Source organism: Moschus berezovskii, chromosome 6 (genome assembly GCF_049115385.1).
Source record: "Moschus berezovskii isolate FMDL1 chromosome 6, NW_MosBer_1.0, whole genome shotgun sequence".
NCBI classification, from domain to species: Eukaryota; Metazoa; Chordata; class Mammalia; order Artiodactyla; family Moschidae; genus Moschus; species Moschus berezovskii.
In genome coordinates this window covers 45,579,462-45,602,093 of record NC_142465.1, presented here as the reverse complement: position 1 = coordinate 45,602,093, position 22,632 = coordinate 45,579,462, and the positions used below count along the sequence as shown (strand labels likewise).

The window sequence follows — 22,632 nt, the reverse complement described above, 5'->3', positions numbered from 1 at the left end:
ATAGATATATTCAAGTTGGAGTTCTTAGTAAATTCCAACTTAATACAATGGGTCCTTAGGCCCTAGTTACTACTTTAACTAATTCATTCTTCTGAAATTACCACTGAATAATTCATTATAACCCAAGTAATTAAAAAAAAATCAAAAGTCCCCAAAACAAGTTGTTTACTAGGTAAAATCTAATTTTACATAATTTGTATTTTTCTAATGAATAATTTTAACCAGTATGTATAGGAAAAACCTTCTGAGAACACAGCTTTTCACCAATAACCAGATTCTCAGCAAAAATCATGGCTTTTTTCTAACCCATATTCTGTCACGTAGGATCTTAAAAGTCTCCTCTTGGAACAATCTTACGTAGCTCTTATGACAATTTGAAGTTCTGTATTAAATTGTGAATTTATTTAATGTGTTGTTTCCTGCACCAGCCTGTATACTCTATAAGGCCAAGGGCCGTGTCTCCTGTATTCACTGCTATGTATCTAGTACAAAATCAACCATCACAAATGGGTTTAACATCGAATGAATGAAATACAGTAGAACCCCCACTATCCACTCTGCTTCACCCAACACACATACAACTTTTAGAATTACTGTGACAACTAGAAAACGCACAACTTTTGTATATTCCCTACTTCTTTGCTCCCAGTCCATCCCTGGTCCACTGCACTCTAGTTGTAAAAGACATACTTCTATTAATGTTCTTATCACATTGCATTGTAACGGACTGCCCTAAAAGGAACTAGTTGTGTGTCCACTGATCTCTAATAAATGCCAGGTTTACCCTTTGGTTTACTTTTTAATGAGAATCAAGAAATAGCTTATGAAAAATGATACATTTAGTACCTCAGAATAAAAGAAACTAATTTATGGCATAAAAAAGAAATTGTAAGAAATCAATAATTACAATGAGCAAAATAAGTCACTTCCTTCTAGTTAAGATTTTTAAACTGTATGTTGTTTTTTTTAATACTGTAAGGTTAAGTATCTCCCAAAAGGAGACTTCTATACATGTAACAAAAACAAATCACCAAGAGTCCTACTATTTTTTTCCATATAAAATAATTCCTCACAATCTTTTCAGTAAAAAGTCAGAAAGAAATACATACATGATGGTGTTAATGCCTGAGAGCTGTTGGAACATTTGTAGACCACAACCCACAATTAACGCTCGGCGAGTTGGGGGATAACTCAGCATTCTGCAGATCACAGGTCCAGCTTTTTAAAAAAAGAAGGAAAAAGAAGGACACATCTATTATTTTTAGCTCCCACAGTAATTATTCCCATTAGGATAAATTTCCCCAAATCTCTGTGGAATTAACACAAATTGGCATTTAAAAATAGAACATGTGTACTTTTATAGAAATACAGGCATAATATATTTTTGAAACAGTAAATATGTGAGTTGAAACTATAAAATCAACTAGAGACAATTCAAGTTAAAACATTTTATGGATACTAGGGAGAAGATTGGGGCTTCCCTGGTAGCTCAGAGGTTAAAGCATTTGCCTGCAATGCGGGAGAGCTGGGGGAAGATCTATATAACTGTAATGGCTAGAAATTATTTTCCTTAAATTCCTATAAGCTGTAATAACCACTCTGTTCTTCTGCTTCCCAGGCAATTAATTACTACTTAAAATCCACTCAATGTGGGACAACTTACAAAGTCACTGGAAAAATTGCTTTAATCAACTGAAAGAATGGCATTCATTAAAAAACAATTAAACAAGGAACAGAATTTATTACAATTTATTTGACTAAAGTAACAAAATTCATTCAAATGTATTTAACTAATGTTAAAGAATCTGACTGTCGGACATGACTGAGCAACTGAACTGATGCTGATACTGAAACCAAGTCAGGTAGAAATCTGAGAAAATTTCACTATTTTGGAATCTTCCGGAAAGCTAATATTCCAGTTCACAGCCCATTATACAGAGTGAAGTAAGCCAGAAAGAAAAACACCAATACAATATACTAACGCATATATATGGAATTTAGAAAGATGCAAATGATAACCCTGTATACGAGACAGCAAAAGAAACACAGATGTATGGAACAGTCTTTGGGACTCTGTGGGAGAGGGTGAGGGTGGGATGGTTTGGGAGAATGGCATTGAAACATGTATATTATCATATGTGAAACGAATCGCCAGTTCAGGGTCAATGCATGTTACATGATGCTCGGGGCTGGTGTGCAGGGATGACCCAGAGGGAGGATAAGGGAGGGAGGGAAATGGGAGGGGGTTCGGAAGGGGGAACTCATGTACACCCGGGGCGGATTCATGTCGATGTATGGCAAAACCAACCAATATAATATTGTAAAAATAATTAGCCTCCAATAAAAAATAATAATAATAAATTCCCTGATTACTAAAAAAAAAAAAAAGAAATGGAATAGAACGTGCTATTTTCTCAGCAATAAAAGTTAATACAGGACATCAAGACAGGGCATTAATTAGTATTGAACACTACTGGGTGAAGATATTCCTCTCTACATAGGAACGATTATAATCTCATGAAGACTTGATTGACTTACAACAATTTTGTCCGTAGATGGTAAGACTGGACACACCCATTTAGAAAGCAGGCTAAGAGTATTATAAATGTCAAGCTGTTTTATATTAAATAGTTTTAAGAAGGTTGTTTCAAATAGGTAGCTTTTATGATAATATAGAAATACATCTGCATCAGTTCTCTGAAAAGCAGACTCATCTGCAAACTTAGAAATCTATGAACGAACCACAAAATAAGGACTGTGCAAACCATCACATAAATATCTACCTATTTCCATAAATCAAAAAATTCAAATAAAAGATTATTCAGTGGCTAAGTTGTAGCTGATTGTTTGTTATCCCATGGACTGTAGCACCCAGGCTCCTGTCTTTACAGAATCGGACTTTACTTTCACCACCAGACACATCCACATTTGAGCACTGTTTATACTTTGGCTCATTACTTAATTCTTTTGGGAATATTTAGTGATTGCCTTCCATCCTTCCCCAGTAGCATACTGGACACCTTCCCACCTGGGGGGCTCATCTTCCAGTGTCATATATTTGTGCCTTTTCATACTGTTAATAGGGTTCTTGTGGCAAGAATAACAGAGTGGGTTGCCATTTCCTCCTCCAGTGGACCATGTTTTCTCAGAATTCTTTACTATGACACATCCTTCTTGAGTGGCCTTGCACAGCATGGCTCAAAGCTTCATTGAGTTATGCAAGCCCTTTCAGCACAGAAAGAATGTGATTCATGAAGGGCAATATCTTATAATTTACTTTATATACCATGAAAAAATTTAAAGACAACTATGATATTGTGACAAAACAGAACAAAACAAAAAACACCCAAACTCGTTTTTCAGCTTTTAGGAAACTCCATAGATGAGAAACTGGTCTTCTGCAAGAAATCTATCATAATCTTTTGGATAGATGTATCTATTTTCTCTATTAACCTGTTTCATGACTTGATAGACAGTTTAAGCAATACTTATTTGGGAGGGCAGAAAAAAATAGAGAAAATGATGACAAACTAGGATTAAAGTTCTATTGGCCAAAATAACAAGAGATAAATTATCACACAACATCACATATTTATTTCCTAGTTTTTTTTGTTGTTTTTTTTTTTAAATCTGGGTTTTGAAAAACAGAGCTGGAGTGATCAGGTTCTGTGATTTTAAACTATACTGCAAAGCTACAGGAATCAAAACAGCATGGCACTGGCACGAAATCAGAAATATAGATCAATGGAACATAATAGAAAGTCCAGAGATAAACACAACCACCTATGGTCATCTAAACTATGATAAAGGAAGCAAGAACTGTAGATGGAACAACAGACTGGTTCCAAATTGGGAAAGGAATATGTCAAGGTTGTATATTGCCATCCTGCTTATCTAACTTATATGCAGAGTATATCATGGCAAATGCGGGCTGGATGAAACACAAGTTGGAATGAAGATTGCCGGGAAAAATATCAATAACCTCAGGTATGCAGATAACACCACCCTTATGGCAGAAAGTGAAGAGGAATTGAAGAGCCTCTTGATGAAAGTGAAAGAGGACAGTGAAATGCTGGCTTAAAAGTCAACACTCAAAAAACGAAGATCGTGGTATCTGGTTCAATAATTCATTCCTTCATTTCAGTCGCTCACTCCTGTCCAACTCTTTGCGACCCAATGGACTGCAGCACACCAGGCCTCCCTATCCATCATCAACTCCCAGAACTTACTCAAACTCATGTCCATTAAGTCGGTGATGCCATCCAACCATCTCATCCTCTGTTGTGCCCTTCTCCTCCCGCCTTCAATCTTTCCTAGCACCATGGTCTTTTCAAATGAGTCAGCTCTTTGCATCAGGTGGCCAAAGTATTGGAGTTTCAGCTTCAACCTCAGTCCTTTCAATGAAAAACCAGGACTCATCTCCTTTAGGATAAACTAGGTGGATCTCCTTGCAGTCCAAGGGACTCTCAAGAGTCTTCAACACCACAGTTCAAAAAGAAGAATTCTCTGGCGCTCAGCTTTATTTATAGTCCAACTCACACATCCATACATGACCACTGGGGAAGAAATAGCTTTGACTAGACGGTCCTTTGTTGGCAGAGTAATGTCTCTGCTTTTTAATAAGCTTTCTAGGTTGGTCATAACTTTTCTTCCAAGGTGCAAACGTCTTTTAATTTCATGGCTGTAGTCACCATCTGCAGTGATTTTGGAGCCCAGAAAAATAAAGTCTCACACTGTTTCCACTGTTTCCCCATCTATTGCCATGATGTGATCACACTGGATGCCATGATCTTAGTTTTCTGAATGTTGAGTTTTAAGCCAACTTTTTCACTCTCCTGTTTCACTGTCATCAAGAGGCTCTTAGGTTCTTCTTTGCTTTCTGCCATAAGGGTGGTGTCATCTGCACATCTGAGGTTATTGATATTTCTCCTGGCAATCTTGATTACAGATTGGGCTTCATCCAGCCCAGAATTTCTCATGATGTACTCTGCATATAAGTTAAATAAGCAGGGTGACAATATACAGCCTTGACATACTCCTTTCCTGATTTGGAACCAGTCTGTTGTTCCATGTCCAGTTCTAACTGTTGCTTCCTGACCTGAACAGAGGTTTCTCAAGAGACAGGTCAGGTGGTCTGGTATTCACCTCTCTTTAAGAATTTTCCAGAGTTTACTGTGATCCACACAGTCGGAGGCTTTGGCATAGTCAATAGAGCACAAATAGATGTTTTTCTGGAACTCTATTGCTTTTTCGATGATCCAACAGATGTTGGCAATTTGATCTCTGTTTCCTCTGCCTTTTCTGAATCCAGCTTGAACATCTGGAAGTTCATGGTTCACATATTGTTTAAAACCTGGCCTGGAGAATTTTGAGCATTACTTTGCTAGCATGTGACATGAGTGCAATTATGTGGTAGTTTGAGCATTCTTTGACATTTCTTTGGGATTGGAATGACCTTTACCAGTCCTGTGGCCACTGCTGAGTTTTCCAAATTTGCTGACATATTGAGTGCAGCACTTTCACAGTATCACCTTTTAGGATTTGAAATAGCTCAACTGGAATTCCATCATCTCCACTAGCTTTGTTCGTACTGATGCTTCCTAAGGCCCACTTGACTTCCCATCCATGATGTCTGACTCTAGGTGAGTGATCACACCTTTGCGAATATCTGGGTCGTGAAGATCTTTTTTGTATAGCACTTCAGTGTATTCTTGCCACCTCTTCTTAATATCTTCTGCTTCTGTTAGGTTCGTACATTTTCTTTCCTTTATTATGCCCATCTTGGCATGAAAATTCCCTTGATATCTCTAATTTTCTTAAAGTGATCTCTAGTCTTTCCCATTCCATCTGGTTCCATCACTTCATGGCAAATGGATGGGAAACAATGCAAACAGTGACAGGCTTTATTTTCTTGGGCTCCAAAATCACTGCTATGGTGACTGCAGCCATGAAAAAAAAAAAAAGACATTTGCTCCTTGGAAGAAAAGCTAGGACCAACCTAGACAGTTAATTAAAAAGCAGAGCATTTTTGGACTACATGATCAAACCAGTCAGTCCTAAAGGAAATCAGTCCTGAACATTCATTGGAAGGACTGATGCTGAAGCTGAAACTCCAATAGTTTGGCCACCTGATGCAAAGAACTGGACTCACTAGAGAAGACCCTGATGCTTGGAAAGATTGAAGGCAGGAGGAGAAGGGGATGACAGAGAGTGAGATGGTTGGATGGCATCATCAACTTGATGGACATGAATTTGAGCCATCTCTGGGAGTTGGTGATGGACAGGGAAGCCTGGAGGGCTACAGTCAATGGGGTCACAAAGTGTCGGACATGGCTGAGTGACTGAACTGAACTGAACTGAAAGACACTTTCTTCAGTAAGTGGTGCTATGAGAACTAGATAGCTACATGCAAAAGAATAAAGTTAGAACACTTCCTAGCACCACACACAAAAATAAACTCAAAATTGATTAAAGACCTAAGTGAATGCTAGGTACTATAGAAATCTTAGAATAAAACATAGGCAGAAAATTTTCTAACATAAATCGCTTCAAGATCTTTTTTGATATACATCCTTTATTTTATTTTGAAAATAAAAAAAGATAAACAAGTGGGGCCTAAGTAAGCTTAATAGCTTTGGCACAGCAAAGAAACTGAATAAAATGAATACACAACTACATAACGGGAGAAAATATTTGCAAACAAAGCGGCTGACAAGGGATTAATCTCTCTAATATAGAAATAGCTCATGCAGCTCAATATAAAAAATTAAAAACAACAAACAATCCAATCAAGAAATGGATGAAAGATCGTATTTCTCCAAAGAGGACATACAGATGGCCAAAGGACACACGAAAAGATCACAAAGTATTAGAGAAATGAAAATAAAAACTACAATGAGGTATCAACCTCACACAGGTCAGAATGGCCACCATCAAAAAAATCTACAAACAATCAATGCTGGAGAGGATGTGGAGAAAAGTGAACCCTCCTACACTGTTGGTGGGACTGTAGATTGGTACATACAGAGAAAAGTATGAAGGATCCTTAAAAAAACTTAGAGGTAGAGCTACCATGTGATCCTTTCATCTGGAGAAAATTATAATTTGAAAAGATACATGCACCCAATATTTATTACAGCATTATCTACAGTAGCCAGGACATGGAAGCAACCTAAATGTCATCAACAGAGGAATGCATAAAAAAGATCTGGTATATATATACAATGGAATATTACTAAGCCATGAAGCAGAATGAAATAATGTCATCTTCAGCAACACAGATGGACCTAGAGTGTTGCAATTAATTAAGTCAGATACAGAAATACAAAAATCATGACATTGTTTACATGTAGAACCTAAAAAATATGTTACAAAATGAACTTATTTACAAAACAAAGTCACAGATGTAGAAAACAAACTTATGGTTACCAGAGGGAAACAGGGGGAGGGATAAATTGAGAGACTGGGATTAACATATGTATACTACTATATATATGATAGATAACTAATAAGGACCCACTGTATATAGGTTCTCAAAACTCTGTAATGACCTATATGGGAAAAGAATCTAATAAAGAGTAGGTATATGTATATGTATACTTGATTCACTTTGCTGAACAGCTGAAACTAACACAATACTTTAAATCAACTATACTCCATGGGGAGGGAAGTGGGAGGTGGGCTGGGGAACACATGGGGAACACATGTTCAGGATGGGGAACACATGTACACCTGTGGCAGATTCATGTCAATGTATCATAAAACCAATACAATACTGTAATTAGCCTCCAATTAAAATAAATAAATTTATATTAAAAATATAAATCAACTATACTTCAATAAAAATGAAAAACAATGTTACAGCTACAAAATATGGTTACATCTGGGTTTTAGACTTTCTTTTAGTTTGGAATTCCTGATAATAATAAACCATGGTAGTTCCTTTATTATAGTGAAATATTTTTTAAAGATAAATTTTGGTCATAGCAGCTGTATATCTAATTATGCATTAACAGATTTAAAGAATTTTCTTTCATTAAAATCATAAACCAAGTTTTATTAGGCAGTAAAACTAACTTAATTAATGCAAACCATTAATCTTCATTTTACGCAAGCTATGAGGCAAGAAATACTCAAATATATTAATTGGTAGAATGTGAAAATTTAAAATGTCATGCTCTACTTATAAAATGTCTTTTGAGTTTTGTAATTAAAAACATTTTATGTACACAAACATTTCACAGTTTATTGTTAACAAAACATTTGTCTTTGAAAAACAGAAATTCCCACACAATAAAAACTAAAACCTCTAGATAACTAAAGTAAAATGGAAATGCAGAATACAAAATATAATACATAATCAAACAATACAGGCAAAAACTCCAAATGGGTTTATCTTTTCCATCATTCTGAACACCTCATACTAAGTATCAACAACTTTCCCAATGATCATCCAGTTGTGGCCGGGGCTCTGGTGGCAGGGCTGTAAAGGACAGTCTGACAAGTGCAGCCATTCCTGTGGACAGGCTGACTGTGAAGAAGCTGAGACTATAGAAGTTTCTCTGGGTATGATTAAGAAATGCACTAGACCACACTTTGTCTAAAATTCCAAGTCCTGACTTCCACTTCCAGACAAGATGAAGTAGCAGTTATCAGATTTACCTCCAATATGCAACAATTAAAAAGCCAGTGTTTCACTCTCTTCTTCCTTACAAAATCAGAAGAGGGACAAAAAAAAAAAAGCACAAGATAAAATAATAATAAAGATCAGAATGGAAATCCATGAAATGGATAAGGAAACAACTGAGAAAAAAATCAATCAAATGAAACCAAAATCTGGCTCATTGAAAATATTAATAAAATTGATAAACTTTGAGCTAGATTGTGAAAGGCTGAATAATGGCCCCTCAAAAGATATATATCTCCTAATCCCTAGAGCTTGTTAATGTTACCTCAGATGTAAACAAATAGTGTTTGCGGATGTGAGTAAGGATTTTTCATAAGGGAAGATTATCCTGGATTATTCTAGTTGGGCCTAAAAGCTATCACATGTAACCCTATAAGAGGGAGGCAAAAAGAGATTCAGACAGAATAGGAGAAGGCAATGTGACCATGAGTGCATATGTTGAATTGATGTAGCCATAAGTCAAGGAATGCTGGTTAATTTTTTTTTTTTTTCTTTTTAAGCAAGAAACAGATTTCTCTCTGGAGTCTCTAGTGGGTACCATGGCCCTGCAGACACTTTGATTTCAATCTAGTAAAACTTATTTTAAACCAGACTATGAGAATAAATTTCTACTGTTTTATGTAACCAAGTTTGTGGTAATTTGTTTCAACAGCCATAGGAAAAGATCAGGGAAAAAAAGAGAGAAGACACAAATCAGCAACATCATAAATGAAGGAACTAAAATCAATACAGATATCTACAGATATTTAAAGAATAATAAAAGAGCATTATGAACAACTTTATGGCATTATATTCAACATCTTGGATATAACAGACAAATAACCTAAAAGAGAATTTTCCAAAGCTATCTCAAGACACAGCTTGACTATATATAGCCTTATAAGCTATTTAAAATACTGAATTCATAGTACTCTGAACTTTGTGCTAATTGGAAATGGTTTGACAGAAAGTAGACCAGTGGTTCCATACAGAAGGAAGAATTACAAAGGGGCACAAAGCAAAGTCTTTGAGAGGCATGGATAGTTCACTATTTTGATTGTAGTGAAAGTTCCACAGTAAATACATGTATCAAAATTTCTCAAATTACAAGCCTTACCTATGGGCCAGTTATTGTATGTAATTTATACCTCAATAGAGCTGTTAAAGATCTCATGACTTCACAAATAAAGAGAATTTAGATGTCAAGAAGACTGAAATCATGAAATGGATGGTAAGGAGAAAATTCAGATATTCAAAGTCCATGACCATCACTCAAATAAGGTCACAGAGGAGTTATTAATAAGAAGAAACAACAGTATTTGTTTAAACTCGACCATTGAAGTCAATTGTGAGATAACCAAGTGAGAACTGCCAAGGATGCAGGATCCTTAGAAGTTCTTTAAGGTTTTCCTCGCTCTTATTAACCTCTTTCTGCTGTTTTATATATATATGCATGTATGTATTTTATCATGTACTAAAGAAAACAAGGAAGAACAAGTAGAACGTATGTCTGATGAATTGCAAACTGTGAGAGGCTTCGTCACTGCTAACAGTTTTCAGAGATGAAATTGTTGTTATAGGGAAAGATGCCTCTATGGAGAAAGCAGGGCATTCAGTAGGGACAAGACAATCAACACTCAGCTTCAAATATTACTCTCTCTGCTCCTCAATCTGAGAACCTATGACTGGGCTACAATCAAGCACAATTAAGGATGCCACACCACATCTTCTTCTGAAGGCAGCTAGAGAAGGCCATTCTCACATCCTGCAAGCTTTCTGGAAAGAGAAAGTGTACTGGCCACAGTGACACCAAAGCTCAATGACCATTTCCAAGTCTTCTCCCCAACTAGGCAAAAAAGCTTGACAGTCTGATAGCTACTAACTGATGCATGTTTTGGGGCAGTCATATTTAATTTTAATTATTTTATCAATCACCAAGTATCTCTATCAGCTTGAGCTGCTAGAACAAAAGACCATAGAGTGTGTGGCTTAAACAACAGACATTTATTTTTCATAGTTCCCAAGGCCAGGAACCCGAAGGTTAAGGTGCTGGCAGACTCAGTTCCTGGAAAGAGCTCTTTTCTTGGCTTGCAGAGGGCCACCTTCACACTGTTTGCTCCCATGGCCTTTCACCAGTACATGTGCAGAGAGAAAAAGGAAGGGAGGAAAGGAGGGAGGGATCAAAGAAGGCAGGGGGTTGGGCGGGGAGAGGGGGAGAGAAAGAGAGACAGAGAGGTGTCGGCTTTCTTCATGAGAGAAGGTTCTACTCTCATGACCTCTTCTAAACTATCTCCCAAAGGTCCCATCTTCAAATACCGTCCTATCAGGCATTGAGAGCTTCAACATATAAATTTGAGGGAGACACAAACATTCAGTCCATAACACCAAGAGTATTAGGCACCTGTTCAAATCTCAGTGAATCTCCTAATATTTCAATAGCTCTTCATGCCTTATGAATCATTTTTCATCATCATAATAGTCTTACCAATAAGAAAGAAAATGTAATAATAATGAGGAAAGAAGCACATAGAGTTTAGGCAACTATTCAAAGGTCACAAACTAATAACTATGGTATGTAGAGCTAAGAACTGATCTAACATCTCTTCATGCCATAAATGTCAAGAAATTTTATATGTATAGTTAAATGAGCTGATTGTCCTTAGCATAAAAAACCAACAAATATGAACATGATGAGTAACAAAACACAAAACTAAAGCACTTTCAAGATACAGGAATATATATACTCTGTGTTTATGAGACTTCAATCCTGCAGTCTTTTTCTTTCATCTTTTTAATGGCTTTACTTGCCTGCAGCCATGAAATTAAAAGACGCTTACTCCTTGAAAGGAAAGTTATGACCAACCTAGACAGCATATTAAAAAGCAGAGACATTACTTTGCCAACAAAGGTCCTTCTAGTCAATGCTATGGTTTTTCCAGTGGTCATGTATGGATGTGAGAGTTGGACTATAAAGAAAGCTGAGTGCCGAAGATGATGCTTTTGACCTGTGGTGTTGGAGAAGACTCTTGAGAGTCCCTTGGACTGCAAGGAGATCCAACCAGTCCAGCTTAAAGGAGATCAGTCCTGGCTGTTCATTCGAAGGACTGATGTTGAAGCTGAAACTCCAATACTTTGGCCACCTCATGCGACAAGTTGACTCACTGGAAAAGACTCTGATGTTGGGAAAGATTGAGGGCAGGAGGAGAAGGGGAGGACAAAAGATGAGATGGTTGGATGGCATTACCGACTCATTGGAAATGAGTTTGGGTAGGCTCCGGGAGTTGGTGATAGACAGGGAGGCCTGGCATGCTGCACTTCATGGGGTCGCAAAGAGTTGGACATGACTGAGTGACTGAACTGAACTGAACTGCCATTATCCCCAGCCTTCATTCCCAAGTTATCTATTTCAAATCATTCATTTCAATCTGTTCTTTTCTCCATTCTTATATCTATGGAGCTGAGCATCATTTACAAATAATTAGGAAAACAGGTCATCCTGGTTTCACGCCAAATTAAGCATTTCTGAGTCAGGTCCTCCATGCTGGACAGAGGCCCTCTATTCATCTTGAGTTGGCTTTCAATTACATTCCCACAACATCTATTTCAAACACTCCATCTCCTTGGAATTCTGTTATTCTCTGCAGCCTCTCAGACCAAGTATTACCTAGTCCACTTATCACACCTGAAGTACCAACCATGAGCCTACTCTTTGCTAGGTACAGAAACAGAAAGAGGCTCTGCCCCAGAAGACTTCATAATATTGGGGTGGGGAGGGAGTCACGCATAGAAATGAAGCAAGCTACTGCACACCAGTTTAAGGGCTCTAACAGAGGTACACGTAAAGTATTATGAAACTGAGGAATAGGAAAGAACCCAGAAAGGGTGTGCAAGCTCAAGGACATGTAAAGAGAAGTCGCCATTTCTCTCCCCAGACCCTATGTTACCTAATTTCATATTCAGTTCAGTTCAGTTCAGTCGCTCAGTCGTGTCTGACTCTTTGCGACCCCATGAATCACAGCACGCCAGGCCTCCCTGTCCATCACCAACTCCCAGCATTCACTCAAACTCATGTCCATCGAGTCGGTGATGCCATCCAGCCATCTCATTCTCTGCCGTTCCCTTCTCCTCCCGCCCCCAATCCTTCCCAGCATCAGAGTCTTTTCCAGTGAGTCAACTCGTCGCATGAGGTGGCTAAAGTATTGGAGTTTCAGCTTTAGCTGAATATCAGTCCTTCCAATGAACACCCAGGATTGATCTCCTCTAGAATGGACTGGTTGGATCTCCTTGCAGTCCAAGGGACTCTCAAGAGTCTTCTCCAGCACCACATTTCAAAAGCATCAATTCTTCGGCGATCAGCCTTCTTCACAGTCCAACTCTCACATCCATACATGACCACGGGAAAAACCATAGCCTTGACTAGACGGACCTTGGTTGGCAAAGTAATGTCTCTGCTTTTTAATATACTATCCAGGTTGGTCATAACTTTCCTTCCAAAAAGCAAGCATCTTTTAATTTCATGGCTGCAATCAGCATCCACAGTGATTTTGGAGCCCAAAAAAATAAAGTCTGACACTGCTTCCACTGTTTCCCCATCTATTTCTCATGAAGTGATGGGACCAGATGCCATGATCTTTGTTTTCTGAATGTTGAGCTTCAAGCCAACCTTTTCACTCTCCTCTTTCATTTTCATCAAGAGGCCCTTGAGTTCCTCTTCACTTTCCGCCATAAGGGTGGTGTCATCTGCATATGTGAGGTTATTGATATTTCTCCCAGCAATCTTGATTCCAGCTTGTGCTTCTTCCAGCCCAGCATTCCTCATGATGTAATACAGGATTAAAAAAAAGTCATTTGGCTATCATTCCCTCTTCCTACTTCCCATGTCCAGTGAGCTGCCAAATTCTAATGAAAATTAATGAATATACACCTGACTTGTTTCCACAAAGTATCAGGAAATTTCTTGCTTTTGCTTCTGTGCCCTCTGTGCCTCCCCAGCTCTCTACTGTCCTGCTTGGTGCGTATCTGTGTCCTTGGTGAGACTACATGGTAGTGGGCAGTACTTGCACAGGTCGCCATGGAAACTCCAGCTCCACTGCTCAGCCAATGTTGAGGTCTTTCACATGTTATTCAATTTTGCTAAGCCTTTATCTCCTCCCCAGTTAAGTGGACATAGTAATAGAACTTACAATTATGAAGATAGAGATATTTAGCTTCATGGCATACACTATGCGTTATGGTTAATTTACATGTCACCTTGACTGGGTTACAGGGTACCCACATACTTGATTAAATATTATTTCTGGATATGCCTATGAAGGTGTGTCTAGATAGGATTAACATTTGAATTGGTAGATTGGGTAAAGCGGATTGGGTTCATGCATGCATGCTAAGTCACTTCAGTCATGTCCAACTCTGTGGCCCCATGGACTGAAGCCCACCAGGCAACTCTGTGTATGGGATTCTCCAGGTAAGAATACTGGAGTGGGCTGCACAAGCTGTAATCAAGATTGCTAGGAAAAATATCAATAATCTCAGATATGCAGATAACACCATCCTTATGGCAAAAGCAAAGAAGAACTAAAGAGCCCTTTGATGAAGGTGGAAGAAGAGAGTGAAACACTGGCTTAAAAATGAACATTCAAAAAAACAAAGATATGGCATCTGTTCCCATCACTTCATGGCAAACAGGGAAACAATGGGAACAGTGACGGACTTTATTTTCTTGGGTTCCAAAAATCATTGCAGATGGTAACTGCAGCCATGAAATTAAAAGATGCTCGCTCCTTGAAAGAAAAGCTATGACCAACCTAGACAGCATATTAAAAAGCAGAGACATTATTTTGCCAACAAAGGTCCGTATAGTCAAAGCTCTGGTATTTCCAGTAGTCATATATGGATGTGAGAGTTGGACCACAAAGAAGGCTGAGAGTCAAAGAACTGATGCTTTTGAACTGTGGTGTTGGAGAAGACTCTTGAGAGTCCCTTGGACTGCAAGGAGATAAAACTATTCAATCCTAAAGGAAATCAGTCCTGGATATTCACCGGAAGAACTGATGCTGAAGCTCCAATACTCTGGCCACCTGATGCAAAGAGTTGACTGATTAGAAAAGACCCTGATGCTGGGAAAGATTGAAGGCAGGAGGAGAAGGGGATGGCAGAGGACAAGATGGTTGGATATCATCATTGACTCAATCGAAATGAGTCTGAACAAGCTCCAGGAGATGGTGAAGGCCAGGGAAGCCTGGTGTGGCTGCAGTCCATTGGGTTGCAAAGAGTTGGACACAACTAAGCGACTGAACAAAAACAACTAAGATCCTAAGTACAGCCATGCTGTTTTTTCCTTCAACATGCAGCAGATGATGTTTGTGATTACAAGGTGGTGTTTGGCATATATTCTATTTGGAAGAATGGATTGCTGCTATTGATAAATTGAATCCCATGTGGTTCAATCATTGCTTCACAGTCTAGCAATTATGCCAATACATCCTGAAATTCTTCTAAAGAATCAATTTGCCAATATGCTGTGTTACGCTAATTGTCTTTAGATATATGCTCGTGAGCTGATCATAGTACATTATGGCCTGTATGCATAGACTGAATAATCTAGTCATTATTATTCTGAGTTGCTAAAGTAAATGCTGCTTTCTATGATAGGACTTAATGCTACTAAAATACTGTTTTTCAAAAAGCTACTCTTGTTACTACCAAGAATTTTTTTTCTTAAGTTCTAAAAGTATTTCCTTCATCAGAGGTATATATAAACAGAGGTATATATAAACAAAGGCGATCAAAAAATAGATCCCATAAGCAAGTAATTCTCAAACAGTATCAAGAGTAAGTGTCTCCAAATATAGGGAAAACCAGATTCAAATCCAGCTCAGCTCTATAGAAACTGTGTGACCTTGGGCAGGTTCTTCACCCTTTCTGAGTCTCACATTCCTCATATGAGATAACATATACTTCACAACTGTGCTTGTTAATTAAAGGTGATAATACATGTGGAGTATATTGCACCAAAACTCCAATAATGATGCTATGATTTCATCCATCAGCTCTATAGAATTTATCCGCAGTTGAATACAATTAGAAAGTTTTAAACAAAATATTGTCAGTAAATTCCATAGGGCAAACAAAGAGATTTCATTTTTAAGATTCCGTAAAATAATTCAAAGAGTTTCATTAACATAAAAAATAGGTGAATTCTATACTCATAATTTATATATCTTCTATAATTATCAGTACACATCTACACAGATTACTGATAAACACAAGCTGATAAATCAATAGAAATTATATCACAGGCTCCTGTAATAAATGACATTTTTCTCAATTATATATACTGCCAAACTATGGAATTTATCTTATCAAACACAGATAAAGTGGAATGATCCTATTTCCCTGCTTTCATTTTAAATCACAGGTAGCCTTTCTAGAATCTACATATTTCTACATATTAGTTAAATATTTTAAGACAGATGAACTATGGTTCTAATCATTAATTACTTGCTTAATTAAAAAGTATATGTGTTCATATGGATATTTGAAGTCTCTATATATTTAAAGATTTCTATTAACATCTATTTTTAGATTCAAGCATTCAACAAATAAGTACTATTGAGAAAAAAGATGAAAATCTAAAACATGATTCATGTATTTCATACTGTTCTTTCTTACTATATTTAGCCTTACATGTCAGAGTTACCATGAATAAAGATACCAAAAAAATAAAAATCAGGCCAAATTAAAGGGCCCATGATCTTATAGTGGGGCAAAATATCTAAAATCATGACTGTTCCACCAGATTCTGGAAGCATGACTGCTGGAAGCTATGTGGTACCTCGAAATACAACGTTTTAAAGGAAACAGACAGTGTTTTCTGTCAGTATGATTCTCAGGATATCATATTTATTCCAAAAATATCCAGGAACAAGAAACAAAAAGGAGCCATATCTATAAGGTTGTAAATGTACTTATTTTCTAATTCCAAAGCAGTTTTCCTCCCATAACTCTCTTTTCCTACTCTCAATTACCTCTTATAAAAGAAAAACGATAAAGAAAAATAATTGTATCCTTCCTGTGTTAAAAAATATGTGAAAGTTATTAAATATGGAGTAAGAAATAAAGATGTTCTGAGTGTGGCCAAGATCACAAAGTAGGTAAACCCTGAAATCCCTCCTCCCCTGGGGATACTGAAATTACAACTACATACAGAGCCTGGCGTGCTATGATTCATGGGGTCGCGGAGAGTCAGACACGACTGAGCGACTGAACTGAACTGAACTGAACATAGCAACTGCTGCTGCTGCTGCTAAGTCACTTTAGTCGTATCCGACTCTGTGTGACCCCATAGATGGAAGCCCAACAGGCTCCCCCTTCCCTGGGATTCTCCAGGCAAGAACACTGGAGTGGGTTGCCATTTCCTTCTCCAATGTGTGAAAGTGAAAAGTGAAAGTGAAGTCGCTCAGTCGTGTCCGACCCTTAGCGACCCACCCCACGGACTGCAGCCTACCAGGCTCCTCCATCCATGGGATTTTCTAGGCAAGAGTACTGGAGTGGCTTGACATTGCCTTCTCCAGCATAGCAACTACTGATGAGAAAATCTGGAAAAACAGAAGAAAAAACAAAAAGAAACAATGTTTACAATTAAAGATATGAGGAAGAAACCACAGTAAGATGGTAAGAGGGGTAGAGACACGATATAGTTAAGATCCATACCCCAAGGTGAATGTCCCACAAATGGGAGAATCACTTCAATTACAGAGGTTTTACCCAAGGAGTGATGGGGTCTGAGGTCCTCACTGGGCTCTGCAGCCAGGGGGTCCTACACTCAGAAGATGAATCCCTAAAATGTTTGACTTTGAAGGCCAGCAGGGTTTAATTTGGGGAGAGCCAGGGGGTTTGGGGAAATTGAGACTCCAATCTTGAAAGGCACATGCAAAATCTCACATGCTCTGGGTGCCCAGGGCAGAAACAATAATTTGATAGAAGCCTGAGCCTGACCCATTTGCTAATCCTGGAGAGCATTCCAGAGGGGCAGGAGGCTACCGGAGCTCACTCTGGGGACACAGACCCTGGCAGCAGCCATTTTTGGAACTTGTTCTAACATGAGGATGCTATTGCAGACAAAAGGAATCCTCCCTCAGCTTATTAGATCCAGGACCTTATTAGATCCAGGACCTGGTGCTGCCTACCAGTCTGTTATTACCTGAACTGGGATGCATCAGGCCAAGCTCTACCCAGACAAGGACACAGCCCCAACCACCAACAGGCCTACTGCCTTAAGACCCTTGAGCCCACAGATTTCCTGGGACACGACCTTGTCCACCAGAGGGTCCAGGACACAGTCCTACACATCAGGCAACACCCTAGGCCTGGGAACCACAGGGTCCTGTGGTCAGAGATCCCAGGATGCAGTTCAGCCCGTGGGCCTGTACCAGACATAGGACCAGCTTTACCCGGTAGTGGGCAGACACCAGCCCCAGGATACTAGAGACCCAGGACCCACCCTCCAGCAGTCCCATAAATTCTTGGACCCCCAGCCCTAGCACCAGAGACCCCAGGATGAGCTTTGTCCAACCCAGCACAAGTCCCAGGTCAAGGTCTCACCAACCAATGGGTATGCACCAGCTATAGAATCCCCTGTGCTCTGATCCCACCCACCAGGGGATGAACAAGAGCCTCAGGACCACCAGAGGCCCACAGGCTGTGTCAGTACCCAACCCACAAACCAACAGGCTGGCACTAGTGCAGGGAACTCAAGCCCTACCCCACCCACCAGCATGCCAATAATAACTTTGAGACCCCTTGGGCCAGCTTCCACACAAGCCTGGGCATGGCAACTAACCAAGCCAGAAGCCAGAAATACTTAACAGAATACCTACAGTAGTAAGCTTGTCATAAAAGAACAACCCACATAGCCCACAATGGGGGGGCACCCTCAGAGTATGTAGTTCTAGCAGTCAGAGTGGAGTAGGCTGCTGGGACACATAGGATGTCTCCTACAAAAGTGTACTTCCCCAAGGCTGTGAAATATAATCAACTTACTAAATACATAGAAATAAAAATAGGAAATTAAGCAAAATGAAATGACAGCGAAATATGTTCCAAACAAATAAACAAAATAAAACCCCAAAAGAACTAAGTGAAAATAAGAAATTCTAAACAATAAAGAGTTTACAGTCATGATGATAAAGATGTTCCAAGAACTTAGGAGAAAAACAGATGAACAGATTAAGAGGTTAGAAGTTTTTAACAGATTTAGAAAATACTAAGAACTAAAAACTGATGGAGACTACAATAACTGAAATAAAAAATATACTGGAAAGAATTAACAGTGGATTAGATGATACAGAGGAACAGACCAGTGAGCTAGAAGACAGAGCTGTGGAAATCTACTGAAGCTAAACAGAAAAAAAGATAAAAGAAAAAAACAAAAAACAGAAAATGAGGACAGTTTAACAGAACTCAGCGGTAGCATCAAGTGTACTACAGGGGTCTCAGAAGGAGAATGTGAGAGAAAGGGGCAGAGGATATATTTAGTCATCTCAGTTTACAAAATTTCATAAGAAAACAATTACCAATAAAATGTTCCATACAAATGAACAAATTGTATTTCCCAGGTCTAAGACAACATAAACAACAATAAAACCAGCTAGCTGGCATAAATACAGCTTCATTTATTCCAGAAAGATAGGCGAAGAACAATACAGTACCACAATAATCACTTTAACTTTCTTTTCCACAAAATATTTTGTGACCTAGAGCAATCAATTAAACATCCCCTGCTCATGTGATCAATATTAAGGCAAACGAATATTGAAAAGGAAGTTTATGCACATTAACAAGCTGGTATATTAGTTTTACTTTTAAAAAGCTATTGATTTGTGTGAGGAATTGCTTTTTTAATTGCATATCTGTTTATTGCTTCTGTGCTAACAACTCATCTTGCTACTTTAAGCAAAGCTGAAAGAACAAATTAACTACAAAAGGTGGGAAAGATTAATAAATCTGGGTGAGTTCAAAATACTTTTAAAAACGACTTATAAATCTGGGTTAGAATGAAGTAATCTAAATGAACAAGAAACAAAAAAAATTCAAAAATAGAATTTCACAAACTTCTGTTTATAATTATAGTGATATATATCCCTACCTATCTATCCATCCATCCATCCATCCATTCATCTATCTAAATGAAGGGGCTCAGCTTTGTAAAGGCATGGTTTAGGTTTCTTCATGTATTAGGTTCAGAAATCTCAGTGACCTTTTTAGCACCATGCAATTTTCAGAATTTGTGGTCTATAAGGGTGATTTCCTTCAAGATCATAATTTTAAGATAAATCTGTGATATATACTAGCTGAAATACAACTCACCACTCAATGAAATCCAATAAAATAGTACTACATCCAAAGGAAAACTAAAGATCTCAAATAAAATTTACTTTAACTTTAGGCACATAGCAAATCCCTGAGTATTAAGGGCTGCTTTCAGTTCAGTTCAGTCACTCAGTCGTGTCCGACTCTTTGCGACCCCATGAATCACAGCACGCCAGGCCTCCCTGTCCATCACCAACTCCCAGAGTTCACTCAAACTCATGTCCATCGAGTCGGTGATGCCATCCAGCCATCTCAATCTCTGTCGTCCCCATCTCCTCCCACCCCCAATCCCTCCTAGCATCAGAGTCTTTTCCAGTGAGTCAACTCGTCGCATGAGGTGGCCAAAGTATTGGAGTTTCAGCTTTAGCATCAGTCCTTCCAATGAACACCCAGGATCGATCTCCTTTAGAATGGACTGGCTGGCTCTCCTCACAGTCCAAGGAACTCTCAAGAGTCTTCTCAAGCACCACAGTTCAAAAGCATCAATTCTTTGGCGATCAGCTTTCTTCACAGTCCAACTCTCACATCCATACGGCATCTGGAAAAATGTCTTTAAAATTTTCTTCGCCCAGTTGTTATACACAGCAGTATAATGCATAAAATCAACATGAAAAGCTGCCCTGTGCTATGGTTATCAAAATGGATTTAGTGAAAATGCTGAAGGGATGATCACCAGGAGTTTTGTTTAAATAAAATCTTGGACATGAGAGGTATGCTAGGCAATACAGCCCTATGGGAAATAGGGCTTTCCTGTGCACTACAAGGGTGTTAAAATAGTTAAACTCTTCCTTTTTCCCTCGTACATACACATACACACATATGTATGTTTGTATATAAATAAATATATGTGTCTATGTATATATGTGTGTATTATTTATTTACACACACACACACACGCATAGAGAGAGGGGTTTTGTAGTTACAATGATCACCATTACAGAATCTTTGCAGAAATTCAGGTCCTGATCCCCCTTTTTGACCACTTCTTCACTCTTACTTAGATGAGGAAAATGAGATATCATTAAAGATAGAAATAATTTTTTTTCAAATTGCTACAATTCTGTTCCTTCTTCTATGCTTTTGTTTAATTCATAGGCACGTGCCCACAAGACTACAAGTTCTTAAAAACTACAGCAGAATTTCAACAGAGAACAATGGGCAGCAGGAAATGGGAGAAGTGAGTTTCACATACCCTACTCTAGAAATGGTATGGTAAGAATCAGACAAAAAAAAAAATATATATATATATATATATATATATATATATATATATATAGGTGTCTAATTAGCATAGCTAGCAGAAAACAATCTGTATCCAGTGCCCGCTAACCTGAGGACAGATACACATGGTGAACATTTCTGCTGATCAACCCTTCAGCATTTTCACAAAATCCATTTTGATGACCATAGCATAAGACAGCTTTTAATCCTGCTTTTATAGTTAATCTACTGTGTATAATGATTGGGCAAAGAGAATTCAAAAGACAGTTCTTCTTGTGCCCTTGCTTTTAGATGTCTGTGGGTCTCTATCCTTATTTCCTTGGCATTTTTAACGTGATTATATTTCATTAGACAGATTCTTCTAATCTTTTAACATGACACAACCATAATTTTACTTGATATGGTTTAAGTTGCTGTTCTAAATAAATATGGCCCTCGAGGCATGAGGTCGGTATTTGAAAGTCTACATATGGCCATTTTATTTTGAGGCATGTCTGTAGTTACCATATGGTCAACAGCAGTCTGTGAAGGGAGTCAGGATGAGTCTATTTAAAATACTGACTGAAATTTTATTTTCTACTTAGAATGCTTTAATCTTTCTTCTGAATGCTGAAACTTTGTGTTTTAAAAATGCAACCTGCTCATTGTACCACAAAATTCAATTACAAAATAAAACTAGTTTCTATATATTTCTCAGTTATGAATATATAAAAAGCATAGCATTATTTCATTGTCAGCGATGTGGAAATGTTTCTAATCTTGCTACTCAACTTATTCATGGTTTACTTAGACTACATCCTGATATGGCTCAAGATCCTTTGAATACAAAATTTAAATAGAAGTGAAGCAATGTGTGGTTGAATGCTTTTCAGGGATGTTCTAGAACATCCTGTCCTCCGAGGTCCCTTAAAACAAAAAGATTCTAAGACTGTTAAATGAAACTAATTTATTCAACATTAATGTTAAAAATACATGACTTTTTATGTGAAACATAGCCATGATGTAATTGTGTAGGAGTATAAACAAATGTTGCATTTGAGTGAGGTCTGTAGATATTATAAATTATTCCCATTCATTATTCATCAAGTTACTATAAATGTTTTAGGAAAACAGTGAAAAGTCATTTTTCTAGCACTTTCCTAAAAAGTACTCCTTATAAATATTCTATTTAGCCTCTTAGTATAAAGCTTTCACTTTACTGTTATAAAGCCATTTGGTCTTTTAAGGAAAAAGTAATACATCTGTGTGGGAATTGAATGGTTGTAAAGGGACAAAGCAACTAAATTATTCCTGATTTTTTAAATGACATATTTAATGAGGAAATGGCATTTTCATAACCTCAAAAATATCTTCTAAAATGATATTTTGACTTAAGC

The 22,632-nt window shown here is 38.0% G+C and overlaps 1 protein-coding gene across 2 annotated transcripts in view; it reads right to left on the bottom strand.

Moving 5' to 3' along the window:
* Positions 1-22,632, bottom strand: part of SLC2A13 (solute carrier family 2 member 13) — a 559,427-nt gene that overhangs the window by 317,856 nt on the left and 218,939 nt on the right. For both annotated transcript variants that reach the window (XM_088836975.1, XM_055396779.2), the window contains exon 4: positions 1,110-1,218. In XM_088836975.1, coding sequence (XP_088693101.1) covers positions 1,110-1,218 — 109 coding nt within the window. The remainder of the gene's footprint in view (positions 1-1,109; positions 1,219-22,632) is intronic.